The sequence below is a fragment of the Psammomys obesus genome, unplaced genomic scaffold (assembly GCF_907164565.1).
Source record: "Psammomys obesus unplaced genomic scaffold, mPsaObe1.curated_primary_1811, whole genome shotgun sequence".
Taxonomy (NCBI): Eukaryota; Metazoa; Chordata; class Mammalia; order Rodentia; family Muridae; genus Psammomys; species Psammomys obesus.
In genome coordinates, this window is record NW_026585987.1 from 6,262,366 (window position 1) to 6,277,864 (window position 15,499).

At 39.2% G+C, this 15,499-nt stretch overlaps 1 protein-coding gene across 1 annotated transcript in view; it reads left to right on the plus strand.

Moving 5' to 3' along the window:
- The window catches only part of Spef2 (sperm flagellar 2), a 209,068-nt gene that overhangs the window by 36,902 nt on the left and 156,667 nt on the right, over positions 1–15,499 (plus strand). The window contains exon 9 of the mRNA XM_055601065.1: positions 1,598–1,785. Coding sequence (XP_055457040.1) covers positions 1,598–1,785 — 188 coding nt within the window. The remainder of the gene's footprint in view (positions 1–1,597; positions 1,786–15,499) is intronic.

Sequence of the window (15,499 nt, forward strand, 5' to 3'; positions counted from 1 at the left end):
GAAGGAAGGAAGGAAGGAAGGAAGGAAGGAAGGAAGGAAGGAAGGAAAGAAGGAATAGAGAGAGGAAAGAAGGAAAACTGAGCCAGGAGGCTGTGGCAGCAGCAGCAGCCTATCGTGGAAGATATTTTGTTGCTGCTAGGGAACTTCTGTAGTTTCTGTCAGTGTTTTGTTTTTTGTGGAAACCCAGCCTTAGCTATTTTAGTGTTACAATCACCACAAACTCTCACGTCTACTTTCTTGCCCAGCGCTCTTCTTGATATCATGCAACATGTATGAGGCTCCTTGTTTCTCCTGTGCTCTGCATGGATACAAGACCTATGAAACAAGGCAGCAGCAGAAATGTCTAGGGCCATTCCCAAAGCTACCAAATACACTGGACTGATCTTAGAAGTCACCCATCTCAATGAAATTTAAAACAAACATGCTAAATAAGACAACAGTACAACAAACAATGGACTTTGAAGAGCAATTTATCATCATCAGTCTCATTATTTATTGTGATAAGAACGATTTGTTCAGATGAAATGTTTCAGTTAATTTTTCAGGGTATAATAAAATTATTAATATCCCTCTTGTGGAAATTAAAACTTGGTGGTGGAAAAGTGATTTGTTGGAGTTATTTCTTAAATATCTTGAACTTTAATTCTGTACATAAGCTGGGGATTGAATTTGAAGGCAGTTCCTTCAAAACCCCCATTTGTTTCTATTTTCTCCTGGCTGAATTAAATCACAGGCCTTAGATCTTGTTTGTGTGGCGGCTTAGAACATGGTCTGATTTCTGAAGCAGCTGCTAGGGTTTTCTGAAAGGCATCATTTGATCATTTGAATCTCTTCAACTAAGCACTGTGTTCCTTTCAGTTCAGCTAGCCTGCATGGTTTTTTTTGTTTTGTTTTGTTTTGTTTTGTTTGTGAAGAATGAGTTGAACAAAATGATTACATTTGACTAATGATTAATTTGAAGGTGGTGATGAGATGCTTAAATATTTAATTACTTTCTGTAGCAATAGATTTCTACAAATGAATGTTATCAATACAGAAAGGCTAAGGCGGTCGGGGCTTTAACACTCCTAAAATGTGCAAAAGCATGTGTTTCAAAGCACTGTAATCAAGTGGCTACCACATATTTAGCCAGTTGATAAGTTACTGCTGAAATGTAAAATCCAGTGGCCAAAGCAGGTGCTCCGGGTGCAGGGTCCCGGTCACAGAGTGTGCAAACGTCAGCCCTGCTTGCCATCTGACCCAGACTAACCTGTTTCTCTGTGCTCTTTGACTCTTTGCAAATGATGAAATTGAGACACCTTCAGGAAAGCCTAAGACCCAATTTATTTTTGTGACACTGATCTTTTCCCTTCCAAACCACTTTGCACTGTAGTGTTTTGTTGATGAGCTAAATATGAAGTCTCTCTAGTGTTGTTTTTTCTGTCACACCAAATGCTTAGTCTATTAAGGAATGACAACTGATTCTTGATTGGTTAAACCCTGATGTGAAGAAGGGATTCATCTTATTTAAAGATTTTTTTTTTTGCTATTATGACGCTATCTTTATAAGAATAATTGCATAATATTAGTGACTTAAGGGTCCTTTTTGCCATCTTAGGCTCTTGCCAAACAAGCCAAAATTGATTTTGCCGAAAAAATCGCCAGGGAGAAGGAAATGCATGAAAAGATCTCTGTGGAAAGAGTCCAAGCACGTTATAAGAAGCATTATGGGATATGTTCAGAAATTTTGGATCAGATACTCGATCTGTGCACTAAAGTGGCGGACTATCGGCTGCTGACAAATAAGTAAGTATCAGTGTGCATAATTCCCACGAGAGACTCACTCCAGACATGGGAGTATCAAGGTGGCCCAGTTGATGTAACAGATGGGTAAAGCACATTTCATGAACAGAGAATGAGGAGCAGACCCTTGAAAGTGATTACTTTCTGGCATTAGTTGGGGTACAAGCATGTCTTTCTTCATCCGTTCATACGTTGTATCTGAATTTGTTATTTGCCAAGACAGTAATTTATGCAACCCTTCCAACTTAATAGAGGGTGAAATTATTTGAAGAGCACTAATAATTAAATTATTTCACCAAACCTTTTGTCTAAAAGAAATCAATATATTTACCACAAAATATTCAAAATGAGAAAGGAAAGCCAGTGTAATAAATGAAATTTTAAAATACTGTAAATCCTTTAGGAGGAAGTTACAAATCAAGAATGCACTGACGCAGCAGATCCATTCTTTTTTTAATTATTAGTTTACTTATTTTTAAAATTTTATTTATATTTTTAATTACAGTTTACTCAGTTTGTATCCCAGGTGTAGCTCCCTCCCTTGTCTCCTCCCAATCCCACCCTCCCTCCTCATCGCCTCCCATGCCCCTCTCCAAGTCCACTGATAGGGAAGGTCCTCCTTCTCTTCCATCTGACCCTAGCCTATCAGGTCTCATCAGGACTGGCTGCATTGTCTTCTTCTGTGGCCTGGTAAGGCTACTCCCCGCCTCAAGATGGTGATCAAAGAGCCAGCCACTGAGTTCATGTCAGAGACAGCCCCTGTTTCCCTTACTAGGGTACCCACTTGGACACTGAGCTGCCGTGGGATACATCTGAGCAGGGGTTCTAGGTTATCTCCATGCATGGTCCTTGGTTGGAGTATCAGTCTCAGAAAAGACCCCTGTGCCCAGAGTTTTGGGTTCTGTTGCTCTCCTTGTGGAGCTCCTGTCCCCTCCAGGTCTTTCTCTCTCCCTCTTCTTTCATAAGATTCCCTGCACTCTGCCCAAAGTTTGTCTATGAGTCTCAGCATCTGCTTTGATACCCTGATGGGTACAGTCTATCAGAGGCCTTCTGTGGTAGGCTCCTGGCTTGTTCCCTGTTTTCTCCCTCTTCCTATGTCTCCCAGAAGCAGAAAGACACACATGCTATATACTCACTTCTAAGTGAATATTAGGCATACTGTATAGGATAAACATACTAAAATCTGTTCACCTAAAGAAGCTAAGAAAGAAGGAGTACCCTGGATAAGATTATCAATCCTCATTCAGAAAGGATAGACATAAGAAGCAGATCCATATTTTACTGACACTAACCTTCCTAGTTCTAAAGAAAAGACACACAAACTGCTGTGTGATTTCTTTTATTATTTATTTATTACAGTTTATTCACTTTGTATCCTGGCTGTGGCACCCTTCCTTCTCTCCTTCCAAATCCACCCTCACTCCCTCTTCTCCCTATGCCCCTCCCCTAGTCCACTGATAGGGGAGGTTCTTCTCCCCTTCTATCTGACCCTAGCCTATCAGGTCTCATCAGGACTGGTTGCGTTGTCTTCCTCTGTGGCCTGGCAAGGCTGCACCCCTCCTTCCAGGGGAAAGTGATCAGAGCCTGCCAGTGAGTTCACGCCAGAGACAGCCCCTGCTCCCCTTACTAGGGAAAGCACTTGGACACTGAGTCTATGGGCTACATCTGAGCAGGGGTTCTAGGTTATCTTCTTGCATGGTCCTTGGTTGGGGTATCAGTCTCTGCAGGGCCTCCAGGGCCCAGTGATTTTGGCTGCAGGAGAAGACAAGGAACAGGACAGGAACCTACCACAGAGGACCTCTGAAAGACTCTACTGATCAAGGTATCAAAGCAGAGGCTGAGACTCTTAGCCAAACTTTGGACAGAGCTCTGTGTGATTTCTATTCTGTATAATACCAAGCTACAGGACAATCAAAGAGTTTTCTCATGTCACCTTGACAAAAGTGCATTCTTTGTGTGCGGAATCTAGTAGAGATGGCCCTCAGTGAAGGCTTTTAGGCAAATATAATATCTAGGCTCATAGGCCTATAATTTATGATGCCTTGCTAGATGCTAAAGGAGAGCAAATCTTGGATCTCAGGGAAGGTGACTGCACAGTGCAATTAACATGTCATCCAGTTAGCTGGCGTCCTATCAAGTCTGTAGGCTTAGATCTTCTTATGACCTCACAATGAAAGGAAAAAGAGCCAAAGACTCATGGAACCAGCAGAAAGAAGAGGAAAAGTATCCCATCTCTTCTACATGGAAAGGTTTTTATCTACTTGTCTGCTTTCTAAAGCCACTTATTAAACATAATTATGTAATGACATCATTTTGAAGTTAAAAGTATGCTGCAGCTTAATAAAATAAATTATACTTACTGAAAGAAGGAATTAAACAGTAAAGTTTTAATATAATAGTCTTATAAGTTATACATTTTATTTTATAATATATATTTATATGTGATATATAATTATGATATACTCTAAGTTAACATAAATTCCAGTGTTCTGTAATATTAAAAACAAAAATATACAGAAGTCATGAACAACCAGGAAGATGACACAAATCATAAAAACCAAAAATAGACTACTGTAAGAACGAAGAATTTTAATGTAAAAATTGAAATAAATTAGAGGTGAAAATATACATAATTAGACATGGATATCTTTAAACAAAACCCCATCATTTTAAGACACAAAAGCAAACTGAATTCTTTTGGGGAATTGTGGAATAAGCACACTTATTCTTGTTCCTCCTGCTAAATCCCTGGTTTTAAATTACACATAAAAAGTCTAGGAAAATAGAGAGAAAAGTGAAATGGTTGATAACTCAGGTCTAATAGATGGTGCAGTAATGACCTCTGTGGGTTTTATTTTTACTTCAAATATCCTAAATAAGACCTGGAATTTTTTGTTTGTTTGTTTGTTTGTTTGAGATACATTAATGGTACTGATTTTCCAGTAAAAAAAAAAAAAAAAGTAATCTACTAAAATGAAAATTTTAGATAATAACAACAGTTCTTCAAACTCCACAAGCAAAACTGTTAACTTTGCATATACTTGTGTCAACAAAGGTAGGAATCCTCATCTACCTTTGCAATGTAACAAGGGGCTCCAATTATTTATACATCAGTATGATGGCAAGGAGGTGAAGCAGGAGACTTCTACTTGAGCATGTCAGAAAACTCCTGCAGTCTCCGTGGCATGTGTAAAAACATTCCCCAGACATACAAATGTCTCTACAGTAGAGCCCATCAAGACTCTGACAGCAAAGTTCCCACCTCTTCCCAAGAGTGATAATGTGCTCCTTTACTTGTGTGTCATGGGAGGTGCTCATGGACTGTTACCCACACTTGCCAGGAACAAGACAATATTTCCAGAACACTGTCTTAAAAAGTAAACAAAATTGAGATGCAAGTATTATAAACTAAGACCATATATGTCGTTGCTGCCCATCATGTCATCAGTGGACTTGGCAAGGGGCACGGTGGAGATGAGGGAGGGAGGATGGGACTGGGGAGGGAATGAGGGATCGGGACACGGCTGGGATACAGAGTTAATAAAATGTAACTGATAAGAAAAAAAAATAAAAATAAAAATAAGAAAAATTAAAAAAAGAACAAGAAAGAGCTCAAACTAGAAGTGAAAAGGCAATATGTGGTGCTGTTACATACTGAAATGCATTTTGCTTAAATTTTTAAATGCGACCCTGTTTGGAAGTAGAGATATTACAGAAATGATTGATTATGATGAGATGTTGGTTAATTCAACATAACTGGCCTCATTATAAAAGAGAGAAGAGACACACAGCGAAGGCACCACATTGTGACAAAGGAAATGCATTATTGAGCTGTAAGCCACAAAAAATAAAGTATTTCCAGAATATTATCAAAAACTAGGGAAGACAACAGAGGATTCACTATGGATTTCAGTGGATACCTGGCCTTGCTGAAATCTCATTTAAAAAATTCTAGAAGGCACTGTGTGAGACAACTAATTATTATTCTTTTCCCCGACCCAGTTTGTGGTAGATTGTTACAACCCTAGAAAATGAATGCAGATGTCAACACTTAGATGACAGAGGTCTTACAATTATCTAATTAAGATTTTTAAGCAACCATGGCAAGTGCTTCAGTGAATAATTATGAGCTGCCTGAAGCAAATGCAAAAATGTAGTCATAGAACAGAGATGCAATAAAAATTACTATTAAATAGAAATTTTATTTTTTTATTTTTAGAATTTATTTACTTTTATTAATTACTGTTTATTCACTTTGTATCCCAGCTATAGACCCCTCGCTAATCCCCTCCCAAACCCAGTCTCCTTCCTTCATCTTCTCCCATGTCCCTCTCTAAGTCCACTGATAGGGGAGGTCTTCCTCCCCTTTCCTCTGACCCTAACCTATCAGGTCTCATCAGGACTGGCTGCATTGTCTTACTCTGGGGCCTGGTAAGGCTGTTTCTCCCTCAGGGGGTGGTGATCAAAGAGGCAGCCACTGAGTTTTTGTAAGAGACAGTCCCACACCTTCAAAAGTTTTAGTTCATGAATATTTGGCCTTGTTGCTTGGGGTTGTGGAAGCTAGAAAATTATGGAAATCATAGAAGTATGTGGTAGAGAAGCCTATTATCTAGTGCCAACAAGGAACTGAAGGAGAGAAGGTAGAGTCACAATATCCCTTCAAATATCCTTCACATTTTCATGCCCTACCTTCCCATCAGGCCCTTATCACCTAAGAGTTCCATTCCCCAATAATAATGTCACAGTTTGGTAACCAAGATCTCAACCCATAAGCTATAGAAATAACTCAAGATGCAAAGTATACACACATTATTTTAGTCCTGGAAATAGAAGATAAATGGGGCTAAATAGTGGTCAAAAAAGCAGTATTTGAAAATTTATTGAATTTGCCAAGAGACATAAATTTATCGATTCAAAAGTTAAGCAAACTCCAAATAAGATAAACTCAAATAAGTTTATATAGAGATATCATAATTAAATTTCTGGAAACTTGGAAAAGAAGGCACCATGAAAGCTCTTAGGAAAATAGTATTTCAGATGACTAGTTATTTTTCTCTACACACCGGAGAAAACAGAAATGATAAAGTAGTTTCATGTGCCAGAGCAAAAAAAATCTCTCAACCCATACTTTTATACCCAGATAAAATACCATCAAGGGAGCCTTCAGACATGCATGCAGCCACAGGGTGGATGACACTGTCCAAAAAATTTTATGTCCTTTTCCAGCCTATGAATTATCTAGCCATGCATGTGGTGCACAAACATTCTTGCAGACAAACCACCCAAACAAATTTTTAAAAATATGTAAAAGCTTGAAAGAAACCTATCATACATGAACAAGAAATTTGGGATTGTTAGGTGACAGTTACCAAAAAACAGTTGCTGCCAACATCCCTACCATTCAGTGAGTGGCCAAAAGATGTGTTCTTGCCAGGAAGAAAATTATTTTATGAAGAAAATTTAGACTAGGCAAAGCAAAGAAAGAACGCAGTAAGAAACAGGAAGGCGTGTTATCAGGGGAAGTGAAAGCATGACAGCGTGCAGTACACTTCTCAGTATGCACAAAGGAAGCAAAAGATGTTCTTTGTTCCTATTTGTCAGCAATATTATTGTGTTAGTAGATGGATATGCACAATGAAATGCCTGTTGCACATGCTGTATAGCCTATACTGGATTTGTTACAGGTAAATTAAAAACTATTTGAAGAATTAATCATTTAATCCATAGTAAACATGGAAAAATAAACATAATTAAAGCTACAAAAACACCAATAAATAGACTTCACCTTTATATAATAACTTTATTTCTAAATACAGTAATTAAAAGATACCACTCCTAGGTATATATTCAAAATGTGCTCAAGTATACAACAAAGACATTTGCTCAACCATGTTCATAGCAGCTTTATTCATAATAGCCAGAAGCTAAAAACAACCCAGATGTTCATCAATTGAGGAATGGATACTGAAATTGTGGTACATTTACACAATGGAATGCTACTCAGCAATTAAAAACAAGGAAATCATGAAATTTGGAGGCAAATGGTGGGAACTAGAGGAGATCATCCTGAGTGAGGGATCCCAGAAGCAGAAAGACACACATGGCATATACTCACCTATAAGTGGACATTAGATAGATAATATAGGATAATCATTTTAAAATCTGTACAGCTAAAGAAGCTTATCAAGAAGGAGGACCCAGAGTAAGATAAAACAAGAGGGAGATAGAAAGACCTAAAGGGACAGAAACTCCACAAAGAGAGCAACAGAACTAAAAATTCTGGGCCCAGGGCTCTTTTCTGAGACTGATACTACAACTAACGGCCATTCATGAAGATAACCTAGAACCCCTGCATAGATGTAGCCCATGGCAGTTCAGTATCCAAGTAGGTTCTCTAGTAATGGGAACAGGGACAGTCTCTGACATGAACTCAGTGGCTGGTTCTTTGATCACCTCTCCCTGAGGGGGGACCAGCCTTACCAGGCTACAGAAGAGGACAATGCAGCCAGTCCTGATGAGACCTGATAGGCTAGGGTCAGATGAAAGAGAAAGAGGACCTCCCCTATCCATGGACTGGAGGAGGCACATGGGAGGAGAGGAGTGAGGAAGGATGGGATTGGGAGAGAAAAAAAGAGGGGGCTACAGCTGGGATACAAAGTGAATAAACTGTAGTAAATTTAAAAATTAATTAAAAATAATAGTGATTAGGAGATCAAAAATAAAACCAAACATCATGTCATCTACAAAAAATTAATTTTAAATAAAATGACAGGCAGATTAGTAGTAAAAAAATAAATTTATGTAAAATGTACATAGTCAAAATAAAGCAGGAGGTTTTCTATTGATACCACACAAAACACACTTTAGAGAAAAGGAGAGGAACATAACTCCAAAATATAAAGAAAATATGATCAGAAACAGATGGAAAGACCCTCAATCGTGGCAGAAAACTTCAACAACTTGTAGAAATTTCTCAGAAACTCAGCAGTGCTGTAGTAGAAATCAACACTGCCAACCTTTCAGATCTAATAACTGTCATAACACACTTTACCCAGCAACATGGAATAATATGATCACTGTCAAATTCCTACAGAAACGGTGTGTATAGGTGGCTATTCTTGGTTGTCAACTTGAATACTTATGGATTTAACTAAAATCCAAGTGGCTGTGAGGAATTTTTCTTAATTAAATCATTTGAAGTGGGAAGGTCCACTTTTAATCCATATATTTTGAGGTGTGAAGATCCACTGGAAATTCTGAAATGTGAAGATCCATCTCTAGTCTGGGCCACACTTTCTAGTGGCAGTCAATATAAAGGACATGAAGTGGGAAATTTTTGCTCTTTGCCTACTTGTCCCTATTCTGGCTGGCATTAGAGCCTACTTCCTTAAGATTTGGGAATATTCTGAAGATCAGCTAAGGCAGCAGTCACCATGGACTGAAAAATACTGTATTCTTTTTTTTTTCTTTTTTTTTATTATTATTTTTTTCTTTTTAGTTACATTTTGTTAACTCTGTGTCCCAGCTGTATCCCGCTCCCTCATTCCCTCCCCAACCCCACACTCCCTCCCTGGTCTCCTCCCTGCCCCTTTCCAAGTCCACTGATAGGGGAGGACCTCCTCCCCTTTCATTTGACCCTGTTTTATCAGGTATCTTCAGGGCTGGCTGCAAAGTCCTCCTCTGTGGCCTAACAGACTGCTCCTCCCCTGGGGGGGGGGGGGCGGGGGTCAAACAGCCTGCCCTTGAGATCCTGTTAGAAATAGTCCTTGTTCCTCTTACTTTGGAAAACTACTTGGTTACTGAGCTACCATGGGCCACATCCGAGCAGAAGTTCTAGGTTATATCCATAGATGGTCCTTCGTTGAGTGTCAGTCTCAGAAAAGACCCTGTGCCCGGATATGTTTGGTCCTTGTAGAGCTCCTATCCTTTCCATATCATACTAACTTCCCTTCTTTCATATGATTCCCTGCACTCTGCCAAGGGTTTGGTTATGAGTCTTAGTGTCTGCTTTGAAACACTGCTAGGTAGAGTCTTTCAGATGCCTTTTGTGGTAGACTCCTGTCATAAGTTCAATGCACATCCCAAATTGTCTTTCTAAATGAGGATTAATCACCTTCGCCTGTGTCCACTTTCTTGATTATCTTCTTTAGGTGTGTAGATTTCATTATGTTTATCATATCTTGTAGGTCTATATAAGCGAGTATATACCAAGTTTGTCTTTCTCCTTCTGGGATACTTCACTCAGAATGATCTTTTCTAGATCCCACCACTTGCCTGCAAATTTCATGATTTTCTCCTTTTTGATTGCTGAGTAGTATTCCATTGTGTAAAAATACCACAATTTCTGTATCCATTCCTCCGTTGATGGACATCTGGGTTGTTTCCAAGTTCTGGCTATTACAAATAAAGCTGCTACGAACATGGTTGAACAAATGTCCTTGTTGTGTACTTGAGCAAATTTTGGGTATATACCTAGGAGTGGTATAGCTGGGTCTTGAGGTAGCACTACTCTTGGAATTTCAATTGGTAGCCAATGTTGTCCTGGCTAGAGCACAGCCTGTAAGCTATCTTATTAAGATAGATAGATAGATAGATAGATAGATAGATAGATAGATAGATAGATAGATACATACATACATACATACATACATACATACATTTTCATTCTATAAGTTATGTTCCTCTAGAGAACTCTTACTAATTCAATATTCCAGGAACAATCATCAACAAACTCAGAACATTTAATCATAGAGTGTGGCACTTGAGGAGTAGACAAATAACATAAAGTACCTTGGTGTGACTCTAACAAGCAAGTGAAAGACATGTATGGAAAAAAACTTCAAGTCTCTAAAGAAAAAAATTGAAGAAAATATGATAAGATAGAAAGATATCCCATGTTCATAGATCAGTAGGATTAACATAGTGAAAATGGCTACCCTGGAGAAAGCAATCTACAGATTCAATGCAATTGCCATCAAAATACTAATCCAATTCTTTACAGAACTTGAAAGAACAGTTCTCATTTTTATATGGAAAAACAAAGAAACGAGGACTGCTAAAACAATCCTGTACAATAACAGATCTTCTGGAGGTGTCTCCATCCCTGAGCTCAAGCTGTACTGTAGAGCAACTATAATAAAAACGGCTTGGAACTGGCAGAGAAATAGTCTGAAGGATCAGACTATTGAATTGGATTGAATAGAAGACCCAGAAATAAACCCACACACCTATGGATGCTTGATTTTTGACAAAGAAGCCAATGAAAAAAAAAAGATAGCAACTTCAACAAATGGTGCTGGTCTAACTGTATATCTACATTTAGAAAAATCAAATAGAGTCATATTTATCAGACTGCACAAAACTAAAGTCCAAGTGGATCAAAGACCTCAACATAAAACCAGACACACCTGGTTTCCTCTAAACCTGTTAGAAGAAAGAGTGGGGAAGAGCCTAGAACTCATTGGCACAGGAGACAACTTCCTGAACAGAACACCAACAGCACAGGCTCTAAGAGCAACAATCAATAAATGGGACCTCATGAAAATGAAACCTTCTGTAAAGCAAAGGACACTGTAGATCAGAACAAAACAACACCCTACAGACTGGAAAGGATCTTCACCAACCCTGTATCTGACAGAGGGCTAATATCCAGAATATATAAAGAACTTAAGAAGTTAAAAAGCAACAAATCAAGTAATCCAGTGAAAAAATACGGTGCAGAACTAAACAGAGAATTCTCAAAAGAGGAATCTCAAATGGCAGAGAAACACTTAAAGAAATGTTCAATGTCCTGAGTCATCAGGGAGATGTGAATCAAAGCAACCCTGAGATTTCACCTTATACTCATCAGAATGGCGAAGATCAAAAACTCAAGTGACAACACATGCTTGAAAGGTTGTGGAGAAAGAGGAACCCACCTCCATTGCTGGTGGGAATGTAAACTTGTACAACCACTTGAAAATCAATCTGGTGCTTTCTCAGAAAATTAGAAATAGTGCCAGTATTTCACTCCTAGGCATATATTCAAATTATGCTCAACTATACAACAAAGATATTTGCTCAACCATATAGCAGCTCTATTCATAATAGCCAGAACCTGAAAACAACCCAGATGTCCCCCAACAGAGGAATGGATACAGAAATTGTGGTACATTTACACAATGGAATACTACTCAGCAATTAAAAACAAGGAAATCATGAAATTTGCAGGCAAATGGTACGAACTAGAAAAAATCATCCTGAGTGAGATATCCCAGAAGCAGAAAGGCACACATTATATACTCACTCATAAGTGATTATTAGACCTGTAATATATGATAAATGTACAAAATCGGCGCTCCTATGTAGCCCATGGCAGTTTAGTGTCCAAGTGGCTTACATAGTGATGGGAAGAGGGACTGCCTCTGACATAAACTGATTGGCCTGCTCTTTGATCATCTTCCCCTGAGGGGGGAGCAACCTTACCAGGCCACAGAAGAAGACAATGCAGCCATTCCTGATGTGATCTGATAGACTAAGATCAGAAGGAAGGAGAGGAGGACCTCCCCTATCAGTGTATGTGGGGAGGAGCATACATGAAGAAAGGGGAGGTAGGGTGGGAATCGGGAGGGGAGGAGGGAGGGGATTATGGGGGGATACAAAATGATTGAAGTGTAATTAATAATAATAATAAGAAGAAATTGAATAAACTGTAATAAAAATAAATAAATTTAATAAAAAATAAATAAAATTTAAAAAAATTAAATAAGGAAAACATTAGGGAAGATGCTCAATCCTCATTCAGAAGGGCAAATGTGAGAGAAATATTTTGTTGCAAAATGAATAGACAAAAAGGCCTTAGACTTTATACCAAAATCATGACTCTTAAGAGAAAAATATGATAACCCTGTATTTTTTTAAATCTTTTATTTTTTTATTAATTACACTTTATTCATTTTGTATCACCCCATAAGCCCCTCCCTCCTCCCCTGCTGATCCCACCCTCCCTCCCCTTTCTGCATGCATGCCACTCCCCAAGTCCACTGATAGGGGAGGTCCTCCTCTCCTTCTTTCTGATCTTAGTCTATCAGTTCTCATCAAAAGTGGCTGCATTGTCCTCTACTGTGGCCTGGTAAGGCTGCTCCCCCCTCAGGGGGAAGTGATCAACGAGCAGGCCAATCAGATTATGTCAGAGGCAGTCCCTCTTCCCATTACTATGTAACCCACTTGGACACTGAACTGCCATGGGCTACACCTGTGCAGGGGTTCCAGGTCATCTCCACAAATAGTCCTTGGTTGGAGTATGAGTCTCTGGGACGTTCCCTGTGTTCAAATTATCTTGTTCTGTTGCTCTGCTTGTGGAGTTCCCGTTCCCTCCAGCTCTTACTATTTCCCACTTCTTACATAAAATTCCATTCACTCTGCCCATCAGTTGGCCATCAGGCTCAGCATCTGCTTTGACAGTCTATACTGCAGAAGCTTTCAGAGGCCCTCTGTGGCAGGTTTCAAGGTTGTTTCCTGTTTTCTTCTGGCTTTCAGAGGCCCTCTGTAGCGGGTTCCGAGGTTGTTTCCTATTTTCGTTTTCTTCTGATGTCCATCCTCTTTGCCTTTCAGGATGGGGATTGAACATTTTAGTTAGGGTCCTCTCTTTTGCTTAGTTTGTTTAGATGTACAGCTTTTAGTGGGTTTATTCTATATTGTATGTTTATATGAGTGAGTATATACCGTGAGTGTCTTTTTGCTTCTGGGATATCTCACTCAGGATGATCCTTTCCAGGTCCCACCATTTACCTGCAAATTTCATGATTTCCTTATTTTTCATTGCTGAGTAATACTCCATTGTATAGATGTACCACAGTTTCTGCATCCATTCTTCAGTTGAGGGGCATCTGGGTTGTTTCCAGTTTCTGGCTATTACAAATAAAGCTGCTACAAACATGGTTGAACAAATGTCCTTATGAAAAATATTTTGCTGTACAAAAGATAAAAGTCAATCAGTGGACTTCTGTAAAATTTAAACAATTAGCCTGTGGTAGCTCAGTAACCAATTGGCTTCCCATAGTGAGGGGAACAAGGACTATTTCTAACAGGAACTCAATGACTGGCTCTTTAGCCTCCCCACTCCCCAAGGGAGGAGCAGTCCTGTTAGGCCACAGAGGAGAGCTTTGCAGCCAGTCCTGAAGATACCTGATAAAACAGGATCAGATGAAAGGGGAGGAGGTCCTTCCCTAGCAGTGGACTTGGCAAGGGGCAGAGTGGAGATGAGGGAGGGAGGGAGGGACTGGGAGGGAATGAGGAATCGGGACACGGCTGGGATACAGAGTTAATAAAATGTAACTGATAAGAAAAAAATAAAATTCAAAAAAAAATTTAAACAATGGCTAACGAAGACTTTAAGACACAGGGTTTGACAGAGTACTTACAGAACACAATTCAAGCAGAGAAATGGTAGCTGGCCTGGGCCTTCCCTAAAGTTACCAGAGAAAAGCTCCGGACTTCCCCACTCCCAGCAGCTCTCACCTGCCAGAAGCACCTCAGTTAGTGGTGAGGCCTCCAGCAGTTTGCTCCAGCAGCAGGGCTCCAGAGCAGGTTGTCCATGCTCCAGCAGCTGACCCTTCATCCGTGTGTACGTGAACAGCACTAGTTGTACTCTCAGTTGATTTTGAAGACAAAGAAGAAAAATAAAAAGTAGGATGAGGAGGAAAAGGAGAAGGAAGAAGAAATGAACTTGGGAGGACGACAATATGAAGGCAGCCATCTAGGATGAGTTGGAAAGTGGAGTGAGTTGGGTATGAGCTACATACACTGTATTCATATATGGAATTACAAAGAATATGTAATTTTAAGGAACAGAAAGAAATAATAAAAAAACAAAATAAAATCAAACCAATCCAAACTAGAAAATATATTTAAAAAATCATTACTGAACAATACATACAAAATTTTCAACCTCATTAGACATTAGAAATATAAACTGAGATCACAGAGGTCATTAGCAGAGTGTCTAAAATGTGGGAAAATGGCACAAAATGCCACTGTTACTGATATACAGAAAATCATTTATTTATTATTAGTAGGGGTCAAAAATGGTAGAGCCATTCTGGAAAAAGTTTGGCAGTTTCTTAAAAAGCTAAATGAACAAACTTTCATGTGAACGTTTTTCCTAAAATTTTTCAGATGTACCTTGACACAAAAACCTATGCATACTTGCTTCTGGCATCCATAAAGCAATAGCTTAAGATTAATAGCTCCCCATATGTCTTTCAGGAAGTGATGGTTAAATTGTGGTACATCCATACCATGAAATATATTGAGCGATTAAAAGAATAAGTTATTGTTACATGACACACCCTGATTCAATCTCCAGATAATTATGCTAAATATATACCAATCCCTAAATCTTATGTATCATATAATCTTATTTATAGGGTGTCTGGCTGTATAGCCTGAGTCTTGGCCAGAAACTCACAACTCCCTGTCAGCCTCTTGAGTGTGCTTATTGTAGACATGTACCACCATGCTCAGATATATTAGATCTTGTGAGTGAGTGTGTGTGTGTTTTCTGGTTCATAGGTGTGGTGCATCAGGCAGGGCTAGGGAAAGGCCAGGGCTCTACTTGCAGTAGTTAATTCTCCCCTTCTACAACAGTTACTAGGGACTGAACTCAAGTATTCAGGCGTTGGGCAATCTCTGGCTCCCACCACGTTTTGGAATTTAACAGGTAGGGCTAGTTTGGCTG